This window comes from Haemaphysalis longicornis, unplaced genomic scaffold (genome assembly GCF_048455015.1).
Source record: "Haemaphysalis longicornis isolate Haplotype H1 unplaced genomic scaffold, Haemaphysalis longicornis Haplotype H1 scaffold_7, whole genome shotgun sequence".
Classification (NCBI taxonomy): Eukaryota; Metazoa; Arthropoda; class Arachnida; order Ixodida; family Ixodidae; genus Haemaphysalis; species Haemaphysalis longicornis.
The window spans coordinates 115,309,196-115,334,288 of NW_027526422.1; the positions used below are offsets into that span (position 1 = coordinate 115,309,196).

The window sequence follows — 25,093 nt, forward strand, 5'->3', positions numbered from 1 at the left end:
AGCCACTATTCAATGAAACAGAAACACCATAGTGTAGATTTGAACACACAGAGTTTGACGAGCTTCATTTCCCGATGTGAAATATTAGTCAAGCCCGGGTGTATGAACGGAGGTTGAGGACTGTACTTCACCGTAATTTATTCCGCAATAATTTGGCGTACATGGAACCGAAGTTCAGCTTGCAGGCGTGGTTTCGTATTTTTGTGTTCGCATTTTACTCGTTGTGATTCTTACGTGGCGAACACAGTGGTTGTGTCGGCATCCTGGCACATCCGCAATGAGTGATGTGCTCGGAAGAACCGGTGCACGGTATAAGCACTGGAATAGCGACAGCACACGTTGACGATTTCATGAACTTTAATGAGGTAATATGACGCAGTAGGACATACAAGAGGCGGAAGTGTCCAGGCCACTGTGGTCGCTCTGTACATGACTGAAACGAAGCAGCCTGCCAAACAAGACGAAATATATAGCGAAAGGAACTAAATGGACCAATTGCACTTGCTAAGCAGGAACTGCGTTCTTGCCTTTCTTACGCTGGGCTACGGAGGCTGCTGTTGCGTGCTCGTTTCAGTAGTCATTATTGTTCGTAGCCGAAAACAATGGGGTTGTGAAACGTTCAGCACGAACGGTGTGTAACACACTCGTCAACAGTGAGTCTACTTCTACCATGTGTACCTAAAAAAGTGCCAACGAATACTCTTCGAACGAATGTTGAGGCCATATAGTTAGTTTTCAGAGTGGTGCAGTTTTTCGACGGAAGCGGTATTCTAGGAATCTTAGCCAACGGTCTCTATAATCATGATCTGAACTGTGTTCCCTCATGTTTGCTGCAGCTACTCTACGAGAAGCCATGTGAAGCCTGCCAGTGCTGAGTGAACTTGAACATGAACAACGACTCTTTTATGTGAACTTGGGAATGTCTGAGGTGTTTTACCTTCCCCTGCACTCTTCATTTCCCCACACCCCACCCAGGGTCCTTGTTCTCCCTTTCCACTAATAAAGTTTTTACCACTACTACTAGACATCTTTGTTTCCTCCTGTACACGAGGCTTCCGAACAGTGCTGCGAGCCTGCCATATTTAATTTCCGTGTGAGTGGGAAGCTTGAACTAATGTTGTTGTGTTGTAATTTAAATTAATTTGCTAATTCTATGGGCAATACTACGAACGGGATTCCAGATAATAGCAGTGGGCTCCTTACCCGAAGGTACTCCTTCAGTTAGAAACGCACTTCTGTGTATTTTGAGCACGCCAACGTACGCAGAGGCTTGCGAAGTTGTGTGGTGTAGTCATTGACGTGTTCCTGGAATTGGCGTGAGCGTTTTGGAAATCCTGCCCTGCGAAGGCGACAAATTATCTGCATAGAAGAAAATACGGGTTGCTGCGAGAAACAAAACACGTCTACGAAAGAGCTGCTGTACGCGTAATTATAAGGAAGCATGGTGATCGCAACTACCAGTCTGTACCGGCGCGCTAAACCGTGGATTGCTTCTACTGTAACTCCTACATGACTGCAAACCAAATGAAAGGAAATGTGGGGGCGGTATACTAGCTTTTCCATGAGTTAGTGCGCTGTTTGCTGCGTCAAGACTGAAGTGGTGTTGCGAATACATAATTATCCCACGTATGAATTCGATCACTACGATTACTGCGTTGGACTGCCTCAGTCTAGCCGACGTGAATGACGCTTGGTGAAGCAAAAAGCAAGAGCGATTCGTGTACAGAGACGCGGGAGATAAATACTGCCGGTAAAACCTAAGCGTGGTGGAAAGCGTCTATGGAAATAAGCGCGAGCGAGTGGATAATGCGATGCGTGAAAAGAAAAAAAGGAGTATTTATTTGAAGTGGAAACTTTTTATTGCGTCGTTTTGCAACAGGTCATAACAAATATGATGAGACTATGTGCAAAGCAGTTGATATAGATGCAAAACTAAGAGAAATGAAAAATAAGCGACATGATGCGGGTGGCTTCATGTACTTCAGGAAACTGTAGAGGTCAGTTTCTTATACGTTAGCCAGTTATTGTCGTTACCGGAAGTAATCGGCCGCACAGTATAAAGTATAGTAGATAGTCCAAGACCGGTCGCAATAAAACGGGCGATCCTCGATAACAATCGCAGTGTAAGTGGTCTGACTGGAAACGGGCATTCTTCGGGTTCAGTCGAGTACTTAGAAAAGTTCCTGCAGGTTTCCCACGTTCATAAAACTTGAATAGAGGCCGTTTTGCTCTCGCAGTCGCAATTAGACGCTCAGAGTTCAATGAGGCAACCGGGAGAAAGCCCAAAGACTTCGGGGAATGGCACTGCTTTGTGTAGCTCGTTAGAATTCAATAAACGACGTAGAAGCGGTAGTCAGCGTTCCAAAGCTTGCGTCATGATTTCGACGAACAGCTTGAATAATCAGCCGGTCGGGTTTCTCCATTTTGTTCTAGATCCGCCACTTCTTGAATGCCGGTATTTTTTAAGGGCACAGAACCCGTCCGAGCGAACTTTGGAAACGTGATACTTTCCGTAGTCTCACAACGATGGCATCAATCTATAATGGTTCTTCCCCTATTCTCCAAACGACAGTGTATGACAGCTGCATCTCTCCGGTACTCACCTACGGGGCAGAAACTTGGGGGCTCGCTAAGAAGGTTCAACTTAAATTGAGAACGACTCAGCGGGCAATGGAATGGAAGATGGTAGGTGTAACATTAAGGGACAAGAAGAGAGCGGAGTGGGTCAGGGAACAAACGCGTGTTAAGAACATATTAGTAGAAATTAAGAAGAAATGGACGTGGGCAGGGCTTGTAATGCGAAGGCAAGATAAGCGTTGGTCATTAAGGGTAACAGAGTGGATCCCTAGAGAAGGCCAGCAGGGCAGGGGGCGGCAGAAAGTTAGATGGGCTGATGAGATGAAGTTTGCGGGGATAAATTGGTCGCAGTTAGCACAGGACCGGGATAATTGGAAAATAATGGGAGAGGCCTTTGCCCTTCAGTGGGCGTAGATAGGCTGGTGATGAATGAATGAATGAATTCTCCAAACGATGGCATCATGGGGTTGGGGAGTAATTAGGCGTTTCCAAGCACCAGGGCATCTCCCAACATGACCTAATTAGCTCTTATGAACCAATCCTCTATGACTGAAGACAAGACTTCAGAGATCTAGAGGTCGTTTTGATTCTAGGATTTAACGCGCCGACGCAACATAGGCTATGAGGCGCGCTGTAGTGGAGGGCTGCGGATTAAGTTTGGATGGATGGATGGAAAAGACTTTATTGAATAAATCCTGCAGTAGGGAAAGCCCAGTTGACGGGCCTACGTCAACGTGGCTGAGTGTTGCATCCTCTTGGGGCAGCCCTACTCGACAGGGACTCCTTTGCGGAGTCCGCGCCTTTCGAGTGCTTTGAGAACCTGCTGGATGGCCCACTCTTGATCCCACTTGCTGGATGAGGTGATGACGATTTGGAGATTTGCGGGGTATTCCGTGAAGCTGACGCCGTCTTGGATGGCAGCACAGTCCCATAGGATGTACCAGCTATTGGCCGTACCTTGTTTGCAGACGTCGCACTGTGCGCTGGGATAGTCGTCGGGGTACATGTGATGGAGGAGCGCCGGTGTGAGCACCGACGCAGTTTGGAGGCGTCGTAGGTATACTGCGTCTTCCCTGATTAGAGATTTGTGGGGTGAGGGGAATAGCTTGCGAGCAGCCCTCATGTTCTTGAGGATTTCTCCGTATCCACTCAGTGAGTCTTCAGTCGCCGTCCACCATTCCCACTCTGGACGGGCAGTTCCGGTGGGGGCGCGGTGGGTGAGAGCCCGCGCTTCCCTGTGGGCCGTCTCATTGTGGTTCGGTGCATACGGTGAACTATCTCCCGCATGGGCGGGGATCCACCATAATTCCTTGAGTAGGCCTGGCGAGATTGCTGTTCGCTCTATAATGCGGGCGGCTTGGGGGTTGATGCGTCCTCTTGGGAAGTTGCGGAGGGCTTGTTGAGAATCACTGAGGATAGTGTCGCAGTCCGGTTCGGTCATGGCGAGGGCGATGGCCAACTCTTCGGCCGCAGTGGCGTTGTTGCAGCATGCGCTGGCGGCTTGGGTAGCTTGGCCCGTGCAGGCGTTGATCGCAACCATCGCGTATCGGCCGTTGCCGCGTACTCGGCCGCATCGACGTAGCGGGCGCGGGAGTCGTCCCCATATTGCTCCACGAGGAATTTGGTCCGGGCGTGGCGGCGTTCTTGGTTGTAGTCGGGGTGCATATTTTTAGGGATGGGACTGACGTGAATATTGGCTCGGATCGTATCGGGGAAGTTGGAAAGGTGTCTTCCCGTGACTTGGGGGCCATATCCGAGGATCTCGAGGATGTGGCGTCCCGTTCGGGTGGTTGCGAGGCGTTCGTACTGGGCAGCGAGTTGTGCTTTGATGATTTCTTCGACGCGGTTGTGAACCCCCAGGGGGGAGAAGCGCTCGTTGTCTGTAGACTCGCGTAGTCCGAGTGCTCGTTTGTAGAGTCTGCGTATCATGGCGTCTATCTTGTCCCTTTCGGTCGTGGTCCACGTGTGGTACGCCGCCGTCTAGGCAATGTGGCTGACGGCGAAAGACTGCACTAATCGCATCATGCCGTCCTCCCGCATTCCGGCTCGGGCCGTGGAGACTCGATGTAGAAGGCGTGGGGTACTTGTTGTTTTGAGTACAAGCTTCTTCATAAGGTTTGTCTTGTCGCCCTTGCTGTGAATGTGCATGCCGAGTACGCGGATCTCCGAAACTTCGGGAATGCGCTGTCCAGTCTCCGTGTACAAAGCGAGATGATCGCAAGCTCTTGAGGGTAGTAACGGTCTGCCCGCTTTGCGAGGGGTGTAGTAGCCGCTTAGCCACCGCGACGGGTAGATCTGGAGATCTTGAATTTCGTTTCTGCTTTCTTAATTTAGCCTCTGAATCGTGGGGAACTCGGACCACTATGAAAATGAAGTGTGCAAAATATCCTTGCGTCAGTACAAGAATGGCTTCAGAAATGTTCCTTTCCCTCTGAATACTCGTACATAAGTTAGTACCAAAGCATTTGCCGTTTTAGAGCTCGTTCGTACTGTCTTTGTTCTAACCATTCCCGAACCTTTTGTTTTTGCTTCTCTTCCTAGTGCTTCTCTGTAGCATGTACCGGGGACCTCTATTTCCCTTTCAATTCCCGTATCCCTGTCCTGTCCTCGTGTGTAGGGTAACCAACCGGACAGTTCCTTGGTTAACCTCCCTGCCTTTCCTGTACTGCTGCTTCCTTCCTTCCTTCCTTCCTTCCTTCCTTCCTTCCTTCCTTCCTTCCTTCCTTCCTTCCTTCCTTCCTTCCTTCCTTCCTTCCTTCCGATCGAGTTGTAATGGTCACCTTTGCGCCACCTTTGTGAGTAAAACGAAATAAGGACTATTTCAAAAACACTTTCATCGGTTTTGAAGCCAGTAAGATTCATAATAGGTGTCTATGGAATTGGGATTTGTTGTCAACAAACTACCTGTTATATGTTTTTTCTCTGAAACGCGCGTCCTCCTATACGCTCAATGCAGGCTGGCAGGTGCGGGGTTCCCGGTGGGCGTCCTGCCGAGCGTGGTTGCGCCAGGAATTGTGGCCGGTCACCTGGAGCATCCCTGGTACGGCATCCCCGCCGGTACGCCCGTGCACGCGGCCCTGGGAGACATGCAGTGCTCCGTATTCTCGGTGTGCGCCGGCGACCGCGATGCCGGTAGGTGTATGCATCCGCTACCGAACGGTCACGGCCGCTCGATCTACACCCCTTTGGTGCGGCCTGTCGAATGCTCCTGTCCGAGGCTGTGAGAGCGATAGTTCTTTTTCACTCCGCCGCGTCGCCTGTGGCGCTTGGTATCGGCGACGTAGTGCAGGGGAATACGAGCTTGTCCTTCGAGGCAAGGGAAGCGCAAAGCAAGAAAAAGTTTGAGGAGCGACTTTCGGACATGGAGGATGAAAAATGGGCCGCGAGAGTGTTTAATTACCTCTATATGAGGAGCATGGACACGAGGTGTAGACGGAGGACCACACAGCTGACGGAGCGGTACGGAAAATCGGTAGGGGAAGAGGTGTATACAAACCGTTAAAAAGCAGGTAAAGGTAGCAGAGACGAGGAATTGGACCCAGAGAATGCAAACGAAAAAAATACCCTGGAGACTTACAGGAGAGAGAAACGAGACATCAGGTAGGAAGGTTTCTATGACAATATGAGAAGCAGTGCCATTGCCCATCGTAGCACGGTAGGGGTGTCTGAGAATCCGGGCATACATGGGTCTCTACAGGCAGCAGGATGAAACGTATATGTTGCGACAGAGATCGAGAAACCATATAGCATATTGTCAGAGACTGCACAGAGATAAGACCGCCGCGGAGCGATTGGGAAACGATGTTGGCGGAGGCTTTGGGACTTTGGGGTGAGGGGGAGTCTCAATTTCAGGGTCATAAAGGCAACGAAGAGACGGCTGGAATGGTGGTGGAGGAAAAGTAGGGAAGAGATGGGTACGCAAGCGGAGTCATCATATGGATGAGAATTTAGAACAGCGGGGAGAGGGAAAAAAGTGGGAGGGAGCGATGGAAGTTTAACACGGGTGAGGGGGATATGGGGAGGCAAATCTGCTAGATTGGTTAAGTGTAGGGTAAGTAAGGGGATAAAACAGGCGAGTCGGTTGCTGACAACCGACGTCCCGTCTCAAAAGCAGAGCCACTAATAATAATCATTATCAGCGGTTGCGGCCGGTCGGAAACGAAAGCAGATTCGTTCTGTGATGGTTCGGGTAAATGAGAGTAATAATGGGTCATTTTTCCATATCGGATGGGGCACAACGTGCTGTAGTGTGTTATCAGCGCACATACCTCGAAACACGGTCGTGTTTCTCTCGTGGTTGTCCGCAACAATACGGAAAATGAGGATCCCCGCCTCTTGGACAGCGTTCAGAACTCTGAGCGTCAGGTTGCGCAGCCGGTCATGTTACAGATTCCTGACAAAAGTACCCTACGGGGATAACGTAAGCCGTGGAAAGCCCCTGCAGGACAAAGCAAAGCAGCCTGTTGGCTATTTCAATGGCACCACCACTTCGCGGTTCACAGCTGATATCAACAAGCATGAAAATTTTATCAACTTGACAATTATAAAATACGTTTTGCTGTATTTACACTTTACCAATACTACTGCGGAGGTATGTTTCTTTTTCCGATCAGATGCTTTGTCTCTTTACTTGGAGCCGTCCCTTTATTAGGCTTGTTACACCAGTCTCTCTTGTATCATTCAACGCAGAAATTTGGGCTAGTTGGTTATACGACTTCCACATGGTGAAAACCGCACTAGACGGGGACAGAAGAGACAGTGACACGGGATGAGGGCAAGACATCAACTGAAGCTTTATTGAAGGGTAAGGCAACATAAATATAAATTCACAGAAACGTTAAAAAAGATACGGACGGCGCAGCTGTCACAGAGAATGTGATTGAAGCTATAGATGGGCTTTTTTGTTTGTGTGCAAAGCCAGATACGGTGTGCTCACGCATTCGTCATTTTCCTTGATCAGGGAATACGCGTCCTGCGCAGCTTTAGGACTCAGCTACAAAGAGAGATCTTCGAGGCGTTCTGCAATATCAAGGAAAATGACGAATGCGTGCTCCAATAACATTCCCTGTGAAAGCTGCACCGTCCGTATCTTTTTTAGCGTTTCTGCGCATTTATATTTGTTGCGTTTCCTGCCAGTAAAGTCTCAGGTAATGTCTAGCGCTCGTCCCGTGTCACTGACTGTTCTGTCCTTGCCTAGTGCGCTTTTGACCATGTCGAACTCTTGTATGAGATCCGACAAACAGTTGTAGCATGCTTCGACGCGGCAGCCTCAGCAGCTTCCTTCCCCGCACATGATCCTAACCTTTACAAGATGTCGCCTTCCACAACCAACGTTCGTGCGCCGTAAGCCCCTACCTATTCGGCCACTCTTTATAAAATTCGATAATCTAATCCATGACAAATTTCGCATTTCTACCTCCTCCTTGCGCGGCTTCCAGAAGGGTCTTTAGTTCTTGCGCAGCTCGGTTGTACTCATATTGCTGAGCTTTTTCTCTGAATTCATCATAGGTATGCTGACATTTTTGCAAGTGTTCGTTCCGTGTCAGCACTTTCACTTAATGGCGGTGTGCGTTTCTTTTAGTATTTTCAATATACCGAACCAGGTCAAATGTCGTCTGATATTTTTCTTTTTTTGAATCCCCTTTCCTAGTAATTCTCACCATCGGCATGCCCACCGGAAGCAACGCTTACCTGCCTGCGCGTTCAGCCTCGGGTTCTTCTAGATGAGGATGTTTTTCCTTTCTGTCACTAACACCGGTTCTCCTAAATTGTTCGCTTGCGTGCACGCGTTACCTGTCGCCCGAAGCAGTTTTCGGTCCTTGGAACGAGACGAGAATGCAACGTGTAGGCTGGTATGGAAAGGAAACTGAGTGGGCACGCCTGTTGGAAACAGCACCATGCGTTTCATTCCTACCTTGTAATCGTCTGCGGTAAAGTGATGAGAACACACGATGGTCTTGGAGCTTGGCTGCCACTGGCTGGTCTTGTCACACCCTTGTCGTGAACTGTTGTGCAGCCAGGCATTCCAGAGGTTTTCTGTGTACGGCAGCTCATGGTAGCACACTTCCCGGTTTCGTGAGGCATTCTACTTACAAAGCGGCACGGAGAAATCTTTAGGCATCGCATGTAGTGTAATTCATCCACATACCGGTAAAACTGATACCAGTGCCAAAAAAAATCGAAGTTGGTGGCTCACCAGACGACGGCAGTTTAAGGGTGCCATATAGTATTTAGTATAAATGATACCACCTTCGCACGAGGTGGTGCAATCAGGTACGAGGCGTTTTTGATGATGATGATGATGACGATGCTTAGCGGCTACCCACTTGTAACGGGGTGGCGCTGCACAGCAACCTTAGTCGTAAAACCACTGTACAATCACCTCGCCAAAAAGGAAAAGTAAATGTTATGGAATATTTGTGCTAGTATGACTTTTCTGTTCGCATGTCCTCCCAGATTCTTCTCTGCTCGTTTCCCACGTAAATTATAACGTTACTTTACTATCCTGTACTGCTGCCCAATTCACTTTCCGTTAAGTAGCGATAAGCAGCGCCCCCATTTCGCACCGTGGCAAATGAGTAAACTTCTGCCTTCATGCGCGTTCTTTAGTTCGCGAGACGAATCCGCGGGCCGCACCAACGAGGAGAGATCGAGTGGCCATGGCATGGTGCAAAAAGTGTACATAGGTTTTGGCCCAGCGCTGTCATCATTTTTGTGTGCTGCTACCAATTTTCGTGTGGGAGCAATATATAGGGGCATGGCGGCAAAACTTCCACGTCGCTCTGTCTACAGAGCGAGCCATAGAAGCGTCACCGAACGGAAGAGTGGAGAAACCGCGGGAAGAGAGCTGCCTTCGCAGCGCTGGAGGCGTACCCATTGACGTTCCAAGTCGAAGCGTGGCTCGACAGCTGTCTCTGCCTGGATTGTTTTCCGCGACTCCAACCTGTTGTATTGAGAGACGTAGAATCGAGTCTGCAGCTGGTGCGGTCAGCTAAGAAGGAAGGAATGGTAAGGACGGCGACGAAGTGCCGGTACTGGTGGGCAACAAAAACAGCGGCAGGTATTCAATGACACTGCTAAAGGGAGTAAACGGGACCACTGAGGAAGGTTAGAGCGCTGAGCACGTTCAGCGCGGCCTGCGACGTACGTGCGAGAAAAGCCGCACTGCGGCTTTCTTGAAGCCGGAGCGAGGCGGGCGCGTAGCGCCGAACAAGTTCGCAAAGGAGAAGGACGAGGTGCTCGGGAATTCCTAAAGATCCAGCCATGGATGTGCAATCATTTTTTCCGCGCACTGTCTGTTGATTATTTCTAGCACAGCCAGATTGCGGGACACAACACAAGCACCCTGCGATGTTTTCGGGTCTGTTGTTTGCAGTAGGGGTAACACAACAGGGGTGCGTCAGGACTCCATGGAGGGATGAGCTGCTATAGTTTCAGGGTAAAGGGTGGACTCAGCTAGTACTCGATAGACGTGGCTGGGGATCTTTGCGACATGCCTTCGTCCTGCAGTGGACACAACCAGACTTATGGTGGTGGTGATGATGATGATGATGATGATGATGATGATGATGATGATTACATTAATATTACGTTACAATCTATACGAGTCGGGTTATGTAGGTTTGATGGAATTAATTTATTTTTTAAACTTCGTAGTGTTCTAGTTTTTTTTTACTCTTTGAATTTTTTAACTGACTGTGTATCTGTCAGCCGTTGATATATTTCAGCGCCGCCTTTCTTTTCCCTCTCAGTGTGCCAGCACGAGGGCTTCGGCTGTTTCTGGACACTTTAATAAAGATTGGTAGATTGATTATTGAAAGCCGATTGATTATTTCTGCAGTGCTGAACATGAGCACGTCGGCGCAACTGTCGTTCTTGCTGGAGCCTTCGTTCGTGCCGCCCTTGAGCTCGGCGCCCGGCTGCGCCCTGGAGGCCTTCCCCTACTTCGGCGGCCGCTACCTGGCCGTGGCCGCCTCGCTCAACGGGGGAAACGTGCTGGCGCTGTTCGTGCGCATGCTGCAACAATGGATGCACCAGCTCGGTGAGGGCGTGCACCGTAGCGGGCGTTGCGTGCTGCCTCTATCGGTACGGTGGGACGCCGCATAGAGTTTTACACTAACATATACTAAAAGGAAATCTGGCGCCACTGTCTATAGGAGTAGCGCCTCAGCGATCGTTCCGTCATGTACCGGGAAGATGCATTACACTTGTCCTTGGCATGGCTCGTGAACAGGGTGAAAAGTTGCAACTATTTCATTCTAAAAGAATATTTAAATGTGGTAAAAGATTTATTTTCGAGGATTGCTTAGAAGCTGTATGCTGTATGAACGCGAAAAAAATGTTACAATCGTTGTTGATTTTGGCTTCAAGTGCAAAAAGAAGCCACGTGGCTAGTCAAGTCAAGTAGGCGTGAAAAGTCGCTTGCTGCTATGGCGGCACCCACGACAGAACGCGACTGCCAGGACAGATTGCCCTTTAGTATGAACAGGGTGGTTCAGGGAAGACGAACTAATTTAAAAAAGAAGGGCTTTCGGAGTGAAAATTGTTTTTCTTACGCGAAGTGGTCAGAAGCCGTGGCGGACGGAAGAAAGCGAGTTTCGATTGCTAGTTAGCGCAACAATTAACTAGTTCTTGTTAACTAACATTTTGATTATTACAGTTAGGGTTGTGATTGTTATGTGGAAATAGTAAAGGATCATCAGTGAACCCGATATCTACCGTTAGATTTGCGAAAACGTAATTGCCCGCAGACCTATGGGCTGAGTACTTGAGTCCTCCGGACGCGCGCATCTGGAGCTCGGCGGCTGCAAAGCGCCGGAAAGCCATGCCCACGTGTTGACGTCACTTGGAGCACGCCGCCCTACTTTCCGTTCGACAGTAGATAAAACCGCGGCCGTGATATAGGGGAGGCGCTCACCCGCTCCAGGTCGGCCGTGATAAAATGCGGCATGCGTGTGACGTGTGCAGCTCTGACAGACATCAACACGTGGGCCGAATTCTCTAAAAAACGGGCGTCGCTTTGAAACGACGCGGTAGCGCCATGCAAATGCATGTGTTCTGGGGTTGGGGCCGTCGCTTTGGGGTTCTCAGAAGGAAGGATGAGCCGCAGAAAAGCGCTGTGGCAAGGGCGCGAAGCGACAAGTGAAACGACGGGGGGGCAGTGGGTGTCGCTTCGAGCCCTTGCCACAGCGCTTTTCTGCGGCTCATCCTTCCTTCTGAGAACCCCAAAGCGACGGCCCCAACCCCAGAACACATGCATTTGCATGGCGCTACCGCGTCGTTTCAAAGCGACGCCTCGTCGTTTTAGAGAATTCGGCCCGTGGGCACGGCTTTGCGGCGCTTTGCAGCACCGCCGAGTTCCAGATTCGCGCGTACGTAGGACTAAAATACTCACGACGTAGGTCTGCGGGCAATTGCATTTTCGAAAATCTAACGCTGGCATCGGGTTGTCTGATGATCTCCTACAATTTTTACATTATAATCCCGCGTCTAGCTCCAATAATCATGAAGTTAATTAACAAGTACTAGTTAATTGTTGCTCTAAGTAGCAAGGAGAACTCCAAGCCTCTGACTACTTATCGCAAGACAAACAATTTTATCTTCCAAAGCCTATTTTTTTTTTAAATTTCTCCTGAAACACCGTGTAACGTATAAAACGCCGAATTAAAATGGGCTCAGGTCTCGCGCCTTTTGATGCGGGAACTTTGGTTCAATGAACTTCAGTGGAGCGACAGAGGAATAGTGTTGTTTTGAGTACGCCCCGCTGAAGTTGCAATCGGACACAACAGCGTGGTTTGAAAGACCGAAATAAGGTTAGTATTTATATAATCGTGTGATCGTTCACCGGCCGCTGGGACATCATTCGCTCTGGCGGAGGATAGTCATGGCGCGATTCAAAGAAGGCTACCTACGGAGGCCGGTATTACTTCGGCTCCAACTTGGTCAATGTGCGCCGAGTGGATGTTCGTGATACTTAGGGTAAAATTAAGAGGGCTGGTGCTATTTTTGCATTATTTGCGACACCCGCACAGTACTACAGAAGCGACTGTAGAATAAGCAAAAAGACTTGTTACATATGCCTGATTGAACTCCGCGCTTTATAAGGTCATTCACATTAAAATATAGCACGCTATTGATGAACGTTAAATAAAATACAAACTGGTTTCGCGGCCTTTTTCGAATCAACATGTCAAAGTGAGATGTAAAAGGCAGTATTATAAATGAAAAAGGTTATCACCGTTCTGCGCGGTAACATTTTTTGGGTCCGCAGCTTTCATATGTAGCACGTATATTTATACCCTAGTGAGTGTTTCGGTGTACAAATATAAAAGTTATATTATAGTGTGTGCTAATTTCTGGTAGCTATAATCAGTTTGCCATTAGTCAAAATACAATGAGGCATTTTGAAAAATGTGTCTTGACGTCATCGAAATATGCGTACTCTTGAATGTTCGCTTGTTGTTTTAATGCGCACCAGCTGCAGTCTGTTTCTATGCATATAAAAACACATTAGGCTTCGCAAGCTGCAACGGACTGCTTATAGGTAGTGTTTAAGCAAGCCTATATATAACACCCTCGCTTCCATAACACGCCATATTTTTAAGTAATGTGGTATATTTCACAAAGGTGAACGCTTTCGTTAAATAAAGAAACATTTCTACGTTCACTAACATCCCTTCCATGTTGTAAGCTACGTTTGATTGGTTTTCATTAACGCAGGTACACTTGTGTTTTTCTGAAAATAAAAAGTTGTTTTATGGTAATATTATTTCGAACAGGCTACCAAAACAGACCAATAATAATTGCGTGCTGAGAAATTTCTCCAATACCGATGCTCATGCATGTATATGTATAGTGACTTGTCACGCAATTATTCTTTATAAATTGCGGCGTAAATTACCATTGAGGTTCGTGCAAATTCAGTAGGAGTCAAATAAGGTTAGGTGTGTAAGTTGCAGCGAAGGCAACAAATTTCGCAGCGCGCCCGCTGTAGAAAGCCACCTCGCGAAGCAAACAGTTTACGCATTTTCGACATGTGCACGTTACCTCGCGTGAGTCTCTTTCAACGTGCAAAATAGCCTTGTAAGTTTGTTTTAACCAACTTTAAGTCGTTGTTTTTCTTCTTCAATGTTATCGTAAAGATATATAGAAACCTGGGATTTTGTCGTTGTTATGTACATTTTATACGACAATGTAGATGCGCTGCATGTAATGGGATTTTGAATGGTGTTACAAGCAGTGTAAATAAAATGTGGATTTGCTGCGTGTAATAAGAATTTAAAAGGTTTTACAAGCAGTTTAATAACACGTAGAGTTGCCGCATGTAATGGGATTTTAAACGGCATTACAAAAAGTGTAACTAAAGTGAGTGAGTGGGTTGCATTTAGAAACTTACTCTGTTCCTACAAGCTACTATGTTTCTAAACTTACGTAAGCCGTCATCATCAGTTCTTTTGACAAAATATATTTTTATTCGTATATAAATTTACTGTATTCAGGTTTAACTGAAAGTTCATAGAACAATCGCACATATATCTGATCTTGAAATGGGCAAAAGCAGTACCGTCAGGTTTCCCCAAACTTTTTTTTTCCCCACAACCGATATTCCCCGCATCGGATTTTCTTCAGCTGAAATGTATTTGCACGGGTGCACTGCTGTGTCGTCAAAGGATTTCATAAAAGCTTGTGTATACGAAGCGTTTGTTCAAGTGAAGTTTGTTCAAGTAATGGCCATAACAATCAAACATTTTCAAAGTCTTAGTGAGGTCTCGGTGCATATAGGTTATGAGACGGGAGCTTCTGGTGAGGGCTGCTCAGCATACTAAAATTGACAAGCTATGTGATCGGTTGTTTGGGTATGGTTTAAGTGACATGTGGCAATACAGATTGAGATGAGGAGTACTTTGAATGGTTTTGATTGGAGTAGAAGAAGAGACATTAAAATGGGCTGCAGAACTCGGAGCTAGTCAAATAACCATCTAGGAGGCATGGCGGGTATAGCGTATATGCAGTGGCGCTCAAATGAAAAACATCTATTTATCTCAGCCCCACAGAATAAATTTGCAGTTTAAATGTGCAAGTTATCGCCAGCTGTGCTTCGCCACCAAATGTAACGAATACGTTGGTATGTTGTCTACTGCATAGGTTCAGCTACAAGGTTCTTTTTGAGCATTCTCATTACATTAAAGCAACCCTTGCAATTAAGGTCAGTCTTGTAATAGCAAAAATGTTCCGCTTTTAAAATTTCGCGGGCGCAGACTGCGTGCACACATATCGGCGAGCGCCAGTGTCATGTTTTTTTTTTTTTGTTGCTATACGCATTCCTCTCGCAGGAACGGGCATCCCGGAAAGCGCTATTTGGGACCGTCTTCTAGCAGCCGCCAGCGACGAACGAAGCAATGCCGCGTCTACCGGGAGCACGCAGCCGACAGACGGAACGCCTCCTCCTCCGGACCTGGTGGTAACGCCGACGGTGTTCGGCGAACGTCACCAACCCGGTGCGCGGGGCTGTGTGTCCGGCATCGGGCCGCAGTCGGCGATCAGCCTGGGACCTGTGCTGCGCGCTCTGTGCCAGGGTCTGGCCCGGAACCTCCACGCCATGATGCCCCGTGAGCTCCTGGAGCGGGCCAGCGTGAACCGCATCGTGGGCACGGGGAAGGCCCTGATGCGCAACGCCTGCCTACAACAGGCCGTGCAGGAAGTGTACGGCATTCCACTCGAACTGCGTGGCAAGGGAGATGCGGCACTGGGCGCGGCGCTAGCTGCGCTCAAGCATGGGAACCGATTGACGCAATAGCCCAGAAGCTTGTAGTCTTGTCTTGTCTACTGGTTGGACGAAGCGGCTGTGCCGCTGCTTTTACTCGGCTGGTTCCTACGCTAATGTATCGCCGAGAACAAAGACACATTTAAAACTCCATGCTGACCAACAACAGCGCATTTGTAATTACGAGCGTGCGCTTTTTTTTGTTACTGTTTTTGATGCGTTTTGCTTTTGTTCGTTTGTGAAGTCAGGAAAAATGGCGTGGAGACTTCGTCTGGCTGGTTTCAGTGGCGATGCCAATTTCAGATGTCTTAGACAACTGATAGAATGCTTACTACATCGTTTTTAGCTCACGATTGTTCAAAAATAATGCTGACTTGACTATACGACGATAATAAAGATCTCTCTCTATCTCTCTCTCGCAACATCCGTCAAGAAACTTCGGGCAGCTGCGTTTCGGGACGGTGCTTGAAAGTAAAATAGGTTGATTGATTGATTGATTGTAGTGTTTCACTCGCCGACGATACGCAGGCGATGCGCCGTAGTGGGGGGCTCCGGATTAATTTGGACCACCTGGGGATCTTTAACGTGCGCCGAAATCTCGCGCACACGGGCGTTTTTTGCTTTTCGCCTCCATCAGAAAAGCGGCCGCCTCTGCCGGGAATACAACCCGCGACCTCGTGCACAGCAGCGCCTTAGCCACTCGGCCACCCCGGCGGGTCAAAACTGAAATAGGTACAACTTATACCCAAAATGAAAAAGTGATTTTGGCCATAAGTGTGCGATTTGACATCCTGATTGGGCTTGCTGTTTAAAAAAAAAGAAAAAGAAGTAAAGAAAGTGTCGTGTAACACATCTGTATGTGTGCTGTAATTTATTCTTGCGAACTCATTTTTGTCGCCGTTTTATGGCGATCTTCAGTGAACTTCGTTGTAGAAGTAAAAAGCCTCAGTTGATCCCTAAACGGCGGATAAACATGAATCTGGCGCTCTTCATGGTTGCAAACACTACCGCGATGACGTTAGCTGGATTTTAATTTGGCTAAACAGACTTCGCAGTTTTTAGAGAAAACCACTCCACGGTTTTTTGTATGCTTTGTTTTTTTCGGACGCAGTGCGTGTAATGTAATCCTTTTTAGGCCATATTATGAGCTGGCCTTCTGATTTGGGAATACGCCATCTCTAAGAAGGCGAACAGCAAGTACTGTACGCTGCTTCTTGTTGCATGTTATTTGAAAAAGGGCAATGAAGATAAAATACAACTGTAAAATTCTAGTCTTTGTTAACTTATCAAGTCCATTCCGCTCCCAAAAGACGTTTTTGAACAAAAAAAGTTAAGAACTATGGCGCACTTTCGAATTTCGCGCTATACGACGTCAGCGGTGACGTAATAATTGGAATTTAAAGAAGTTTTATCGGCGTGTTAACTGTACGTTAGCATGCAAGTAATAGGGTTTAACGGGACTAGAGGCACCAGTAGAGTTGAAGGGCCTCATTTCTTGGCGGTGGATTCGATTGGAGGCTCCTAGACCCACAAATAAGTTCCTGCGACGTCATAAGAACCCTACGAGAAAAATGGTGGTGGTGAGACGCCACTGCTTCATCGGTTTTTCTTAATATGTAGCTTATTTTTTCATAGGGCGAATTAAAGAGATATCTCCATAACTATTATTTCGACAAAGCAGTATTCTGAATGAAGCAAGCTTCCATTTAATTTTTATGATTTCTTTAATGAACGCAAGACGTGACGAATGCGACATTCTAGACATTATCCTGATAAATCGTTTCCACACTGTTCAGGGGCGGTATTCCCGTGTTTTGTCCCTTTTGTGTCCTTTCAAAAGTGTCCCTTTTGAGCGAGCCCTGATTGGCTAAAAGCGAACACCCGGATGTGACGTCATGCAAGCACGGCGGAGCTATGAGCCGTGGCTACTCGGAGCAGACGATTTGGAGCAGACGATTTTTCGTCGCCTTATTGTTGGTTCGCTCGCGGAACAATAAACATATAAAAGATACTCTGATACGGTTTCACTTCTTTAAAATGCGTTTGCAAGAACAGTTGTGGTATTTGAATCAAAGGCCCCTGATTAAGCGGAAGTACGTCACGATGAAAGGGACGCAAAAGGGACGTTTTCAAAAGGGACAGTTACGAGAATACCGCCCCAGGACTCGTTCCGCATCTCTATTTTTCTAACAGAACTCTGGAAGGCTCCAGAAAAAGTTCACCTTGTCTCCAATTCGAACTGTGTTTCGGCATTACTTAATCGATCGCACGCGAATTGTTTCTTGCGACGGGGTTGCAGTTGTATTCCTAAAAGCATTCTTTACTGCTTGAAATGTTTTTCACTCATCTTGTTTTTTTTTTTGCATTCGAAATCACTTCTGCGCTGAGACGGGTACATAATGGTGTTGGCGTCTTTAAGCTAGAAAACAAAAGAAAATGTTTGTAATTTAAAGCATGCATGACGTGCATGACTTAAAAAAGGATAAAAAATCGAGTATTTTGAGTATTTGAGTATTTAATTTTTATTTGTTGGCAAAACCAAGTGGAGGCTCCGACTAAAGGCGGACGTGGCCTGACAGGGGCCTCAGCCACCCGATTTACAGCGTACATAATAAGACACATTTGTTCACAAATTTCAGTACAATAGCATTCGAAATAGCATTTTAATGCAAAACAATGTAAACAATGTGTAGGAATACGTGTGAGCGACGTCAGCGGCCACTGAAGGTGTCGAGAAAAGTTGTTAGCAACACTGCGCTGCGAAAAACGCAGTGTTGTTGATTAGTTTTGTAGACAGTTTTGTCGATTACTCCAGGTGACTTTATCTATAAAACTCGAACATTATTAAGGTTCAGGGCAGGCTAGAACTTATTCGATGGCGCAAATGGCTGCTGTACTTATATGCACGCCGAAGTATCAGCGATCGATGTAAGGGTGCAGCTGTGCGGCCAGTGGCTGAACACCACTGCGATGTTTATTGTAAGGCCTGCGTTAGTCAATACTGTACTGTTTTCACGCACGCACCTTCACGTAGACTGGGAAAGTGTAGCCTTAGATCAGAAAGGCCGGCAGGCAGAGAGGAAAAAAAACGATGTTGTGAGTGACACTCTAGTCTAAGTGTTTGTCGAAAGCAATCTTGCAAACGTTATCGTTGGTTATTTAAATAGCGGTGTGAGATTTACGTTGTCGCACTTAAATGATGTGCACAATTTCCTTGCACGCGTCCTAGAGCAACCTAACGATATTCGCAAACAACATTAGGAACTATGATGTAAATAGCACTGCTGCATCACCGTGCAACCGAATGGACGTATACAAGTTTTAAACCATAGGGACAGAAAGTTGCTGATGAGTTGCACGCTGTGTGTTATATTGTTGTACAATACCAGAGTACAACGAATGACCGATCCTTGCACATATCTTTCATTCCGTTACTTAAAACACGTACAGTCTTTCTTACAGATTAAGGACTTTTCTTGGTAATGCAGATACAGTCGAGCACTAGACCTGCAAAATAAAATCTGCCCGTTACCTACTACGCGTAACGTACCCCTAGTTAGCTCTGTAATAGGTAGGTAACTCGTCTGTACTCTGGGAAGCTACCTTTACTTAGTGTGCGCTATTTAGCCTGCTAATGTAACGTGCTGGCTCAGCGGTGCAGTTATGCTGAACGTTGCTCGTTGCGGTGGTGTTACGACTACCCATGTTGCCACATGGGACGTTGTTTGTGCTTTGCAAAAACCAGCGCTTAAACAAGAAGCGACATTGTTCACGGGAACAACCGTGCCTTTGTACTTCGTTGCTGTGTTGCACAATGCCTGGCACAAAATAGGCGCATCTTCATTTAGTTCTGTTTACTGGGCTTTGAAGTCACCCAGAGGAGCTTCGCATCTTTGGCACCTTTGCCTTTAGCAGCCGCACTTTCTGACTTCTTGTTTTGATTTACCTCTACAACTGCGTCTCTCTTTTGCCTGTGTATATGTACGAGGTGCTCTTTGTTGAGGCCTTAAATATCAGCTTAAGATTTATGTTGAGTCGAAATAATTATGATATCTTATATAAAGGGCCATTTCGGTAGAGAAAACCTTGATATTGTAGACAAGCGTAGGCTAGTAAACTAGCTGAATTGTAGCAAGCTCTGCTGTCAGGTTTTGATTCGCCTGATGGAGTTAGCATTTAGAGGCCCACACTTTGGGACCAACCGCGAGATCTTTTTGTGTAGACATTATTAAGACTTCGAATCTTGAGGTGGCACCATCGTACTCACATTGTTATTGGGCAGGGAATAAAAGGATATAGAACACAATCTCGGAGGAGTTGAATGGAGCAATGACATTGCGGCGCCACACCTGTAGCCGACATTAGGACAATCTATATTTTAAACAAAAGAGATTATAGGCAACAATACTGTGAATCACAGCGTGTAACAAAATAAGAAGCTCAAACCTTGGCCATCGCATCTGATTAGGAACCTGACAGCACATTGGCAATAATTATAAACAAAAACAGTTAAATTTCAATGCGTACTGTGCACGTACTATTACCTGGAATGGGTACTGCTATGACCACAGTATTTTGTTATGAAGTTAATCTCATAAAGAAAGCATGTTGGAAGTCTGCTTTTTAAACACAAAGTGTCAAGATCTTTCGCGCGTTTTGCTTCAGGTGTATAAAAGGACGGTACCCACTAGTTTCCTTACGGGCTGTAGCTGCGTGGCAGTATCTGAAGCATGGTGACGATCGAGCTCACTGCAGATTATCTGCAATAGCCTAGTTTGTTATTCCGAATTGGTGAGGTACATAAATGAGGCAGCCTCTTCAATATATTCTCCACCTCATTTTCCTTCCGATTGCTACATTATTTACGGCACTGGGCTTCCAAAGTTAGGACAAGGCATTTGGTAGCAACTATTGCAAATGCATCGACATTTGCTTCAACAACATGGTGGACAGCTCCCAAACATGTGCAAGCTTTTCATTCAAGACGTCACCGAGCTGGGCTGCATTTCCTTACAAGAACCGGAATTTGAATTTAACATTTGAAATGTCTGCCGAAAATCTTTTTTGTTGTGTTATGCCTGAAAGCTGTGGGCCAGAAACATCATATCTGCCTACGCACATGGAGGAAGTAATAGCGCAGCGGGCGAACCGCCGTCGAACACAGCTTGGGAATACCGAGACGTGTTATTGAATACGTGTTGTCGCGCCTGCAATGGACACACATGGTTACCATGTGCACCAAAGTATGTTTTAAAGGAAGTTGAAAAGGATCCACAGAGCAAACCTTAAATTTCTATCGACCGACGCGGTCCGTGAATTGTCCTATTTCGCGCTAAATGGCCATCAATAATAGGCCTACTGGTCTTGGTTATAACAGGCGAATTTTACTGATATTGGGTAGGTTGTTTTTAACAGTGCTCCCATGACGGCTGTGAAGTAGTAGTTAACTGCAGGTCGGATAAAAGATGCGAATATAGTATTTCGTATAGCATAGCCATCACGTATGTTTAAGAAAATATTCACGTATATTAAGAGGCACTTTCCGCTAGTTACATGCTACGACTGCACAGGTGGTACCACTTGCAGCAATTTCTAGAAGACAAAGGTAAAGGCGTGTGCCCCCTCGCGAGTAAGAGATGCTTCTGTGTTTCTTATTGGTTCGATCACACCTTCGGTCCAATCTGATGCACCAGAAAAAAAGTCAAAATCCGCTGTTACTGAAAAAAGTACTGTTCGGCTGAGTCCGTATTCACAAAACGAAAGTGCATCTAGTGAATTCGGGCTCAAATATTCATCGTACTTTTAAATTCTTCCAGTAGTTCTAAATACTCGGTGCATTGTGACGGCATTATTACTTTTTTTGTTTTAAGCGATTGCTTTTGTGTTGTTGCTTCCGCAAGCTTCAAGACATGTGCGGGAGCCCACCTCTATTGGCCCCATTGCTCGTCGTTTCTGTTAAAATAGCTGGCCCGTGTTGTGCTACTCGGGCTGACTTGCGTCACACGATTACTGTGACGCATAAGGCGATTGTTCACGTTTATCAAGTCATTTTTATTTGTAGTAATAGAGTCCCATTTGCACGAAGGAAGTAAGCTGGGGGCGTTAGTGGAGCCATTGTTTCATGTCCTGTTATCATATCAACCTATTTGGTCATACTTCGTTTTTGGTAAACAGGACTAGGGCAGTGACTGGGAATGTTGCGTGGATGTTTAAATGGTTATCGCTGCGTTTAAGAAATCAAAGCGTAGACATTTAAGTTTCATGTGATATTTTGTGTTCACCCTCGTTGTCAACATCCCGCTCCGCTGTGATTTTATTTCAATAAACGCAAGAAAGTTGTTTCCACGTTGTGTGTGCCTGTGAGCTTTTATTCCACGCAAACATATTTCCTCCACATTGGGGTATGCTTACATTTTTCGCGTTTCAACCGGAGAAATGAAGCTAGAAACAAGGGCAGATGTATTTAGGTTTTAGGCGTGGAGCGTGTAAACTGTCACATTTCACTCGAAGGTTTCTCAATACTGAAGAGAGGGATAAATGACGAGAGTAACAAGGAAATTACAAAAATGCGCAGCTGACTGTACCAGGAAAAAGTCACCGGGCGCATAATATGCAAAATTATTCTTGAAGGTGCGCGAACCAATAACCGAACAAGCAGGTGTCATATACCTCACCCTCTACTACGCTACCTGTAATTTCTGTCCCGTACCTGGAGTCTTGCGCCACATGTTGTGGGAGTGTCAGAAACCCCATCCTTTACCCCCAGTTCTCACCGAACCTAGGAGCAGCGGGCGATCAGCTGGCCAGCAGCGACCTCTGTCCAGCGTAGCCTGGTAGAGGACCTGGGCAGCCAGCCGGGACCAGGACTTCCCGGACTAGAGGAGTTCCCTCAACCGGACCGGTAACTCAACTACCGGCGTTTGATGCTCGTCAAAATAAAACTCGCTCGCTCGCTGACTCGCTGACTCACTCACTCACTCACTCACTCACTCACTCACTCACTCACTCACTCACTCACTCACTCACTCACTCTCTCTCTCTCTCTCTCTCTCTCTCTCTCTCTCTCTCTCTCTCTCTCTATTTCTGGCGTGGGATTGTTTCGTGTGTGTATGGGATAACGGGTGTGGGTCAAATCCCCCCCCCTCCCATGTATAAGCGCCTTGAGGTGAAATGGGTAACGTGGGAGCATAAAACCATCTCCAGGCTTCCCCAGAGCCACTGTGAGATCCATGGATCTAGCTGGCTGAAAGTCGACCTAGCGAAAGCCTCGTGGCATCCGACTTAAAGGTCTGTGAAGGACTTGTACTTGGCCTACAGGAGTATCGGAACATGCTAATTTCTAAAGTAGCAATTAGACGAGTAGAAAAGCGCGTTCCGGCTAACAGCGTACATGTAGAACTGACGGGAACGATTGGACAATCCCCTCAGTCAGCAGCAGTGAGTAGAGACAGGCGGAAAACGAAAAATGGTGATGACGATTACAGTGAGAGGACACAGTCATGCTACTGGACACGCTGTAACCGCTCGGAAATAGAATACTAATGTTTTTGCATTCACTACGCCGTGGGGAGTGTTCAGGTGTACCAGAATTTTTCAATTGTTAACTTGATTTAACAAACGAAAAATTCGGAGTTTTGCTGTCACGAACTGAAGTGAATAGCTGTAAACCTGGTGTCTAAACCTCCACGTTAATGAGACCGAACGTCAAGTCCGTTTTAGCACTTCTATCAGGACAGTACTGGTAAGCTGTGGCGCACAAAACAGCACAAAGGCAGACTAAGACTAAGAGAAGGAGGAGAAAAAGGAGGAAAAGTTTTATTGTGAGCCTTGTGTAGTGGGTGTGTTCCCTCAGTCCAGGAGACTGACAAATCACAGAACAAGCGCTGACCAACTGCACAAGAAAGTGGCTGCAGCGGGAAATGTTGGGCAAGTTGTTACTCAGCTGTGGAATGCGTAGCAGCGCTAAGGTAGACGGAGACTATAAGGGTTCTCGCTTAGTCTCTGTATAACGTTTCAGTGTTATGTGTTCCACACTAAGAAAAACTTGCCCAGTCACATACTTTCCTCCGGCAAATACCGGTAAGGTATAGAGTGAATCAGTAGATCATGCCCGGAGGCAAAACTCACTGGCTTGCGAAAAAAATTCTTCTGGGATTATTACGGCATAAAAAGTATTTATCTTAACATGTACTGTTTCATCTCAATGATGGCACACTTGCCTGGATACTTCGGTTGTTTCTTCCGTCTCGCCACTTTTTTTTCTATCAGCCTGGCTGGGGAAGGTGCCATGAGGATAAATACGGCTTTGTTTAATATGAATAATCTAACCCTCGATAACGCACTAAACTCAATTCTAGGCCGGGAAGACGCTTTCGCAACAAAAGAAAAACATCATCTTCATCATCAACAGCCTACTAGGTCAACTGCAGGGCCTCTCCCGTTGACTTCCATCCGCCCCTGTCCTTCTCTGCTCGATTGCATTATCTGCCTCCATATTTCTTTATTCTGTGTCTCCATCGATTTATTGCCCTTCACCTTCTTTTAGACCCTTCTCTCAGTGTACATTCTATTACCCTCGTGGTCCACCGGTGTTCGTCGCACTACATAACGAGCCCAAGTCCATCTCCTTTTCTTAATTTACACTATGATGTCATCTACTCTAGTTTGTTCCCAGATACTGAAAGCTCGTTTTCTCACCCTTAACGTTACTCCTATCATTCTTCTTTTCATGGCCCGTTGAACCGACCTAAGGAAATATTTAAGGGATTGTGTGCCTCACAAATACAAAGATATCCTCGAACACTACCGCCTCGAACGCTGCGCCTTACCCCCGCCCCACGACAAGTTGACTAAGGAAGAAGCCACCACCTACCGCCGCTTTCAAACCAATACGTACCCGCACGACACCCTCATCTGCGCCATTTACCCCACCTCATACTCCGCCACCTGCAAGTACTCTCCCCAACCCTGCACACTCTTCCACATGATCTGGGCGTGCTCCTACACACCACTCCTTCCCCTATCCCCTCCGCGAACCATGAGCAGTGTGAAGTCATGGAAGCCAGCCTTGACCCCGGCGATCAACTTGGGCTGGTCGAAAGGGCGCGCTAGGCCGCGACCACCCAGGGACTTCTGCACTGAAAAGACCCCCCCCCCCCCCCCGCCCATTGCCATGACTCCAGAATTAAGATACAAATTAAGGTTATTCCTCCTCGTCCTCCTTCTTTCAAATTTTGCGCTGAATGACGTCGGAAGTGACCGAGTAGCAGGAATACTAAGAACATTGGACGGGTATTCACTTCGCTGCAAATGTCGTCGAATGGCGATAGTCTTCTGTTACCTTTGCCACGTTGATGCCTCTTTTCTCCCTTTTCCACCTCTTAATCTCTTACCCTCACGTCTCACTCCTGCAGAGAAGACAAACCTCCAGAGTAGACATACTCGTAGTGAGGGGTTGGCCACCCAAAAAAATCCACCACAAAAAGCTACGCGTTTGAATCATCGTGGCCGTTAGACGGAGGGGTGCATGGTTAGGGACAGAGACAGACATACAGAAGAACGTTTTTGGGTTTAAGTAGCCCAAGAAAGACTATCTTCTCCAAAACATTCATGAGTTATTTCAACTGCACGCAGGTATTGTGGTGGTATACCATCAAACAAAACGTCGTCGCCACCAACTTTTCACGGGACATTTTGTTCTCAGATAGATGCACGGGTGGCGCTAAACATCCAGTGCAGTCTACTGGTTAACTT

The 25,093-nt window shown here is 46.9% G+C and overlaps 1 protein-coding gene across 1 annotated transcript in view; it reads left to right on the plus strand.

Moving 5' to 3' along the window:
- Positions 1-21,685, plus strand: part of LOC144146844 (sedoheptulokinase-like) — a 74,405-nt gene extending 52,720 nt beyond the window's left edge. Inside the window, exons 2-4 of the mRNA XM_077678783.1 lie at positions 5,534-5,709; positions 10,418-10,618; positions 14,910-21,685. Of these exons, the coding sequence (XP_077534909.1) occupies positions 5,534-5,709; positions 10,418-10,618; positions 14,910-15,373 (841 nt within the window). The 3' untranslated portion in view covers positions 15,374-21,685. The remainder of the gene's footprint in view (positions 1-5,533; positions 5,710-10,417; positions 10,619-14,909) is intronic.
- The last annotated feature ends 3,408 nt before the right edge of the window (positions 21,686-25,093 follow it).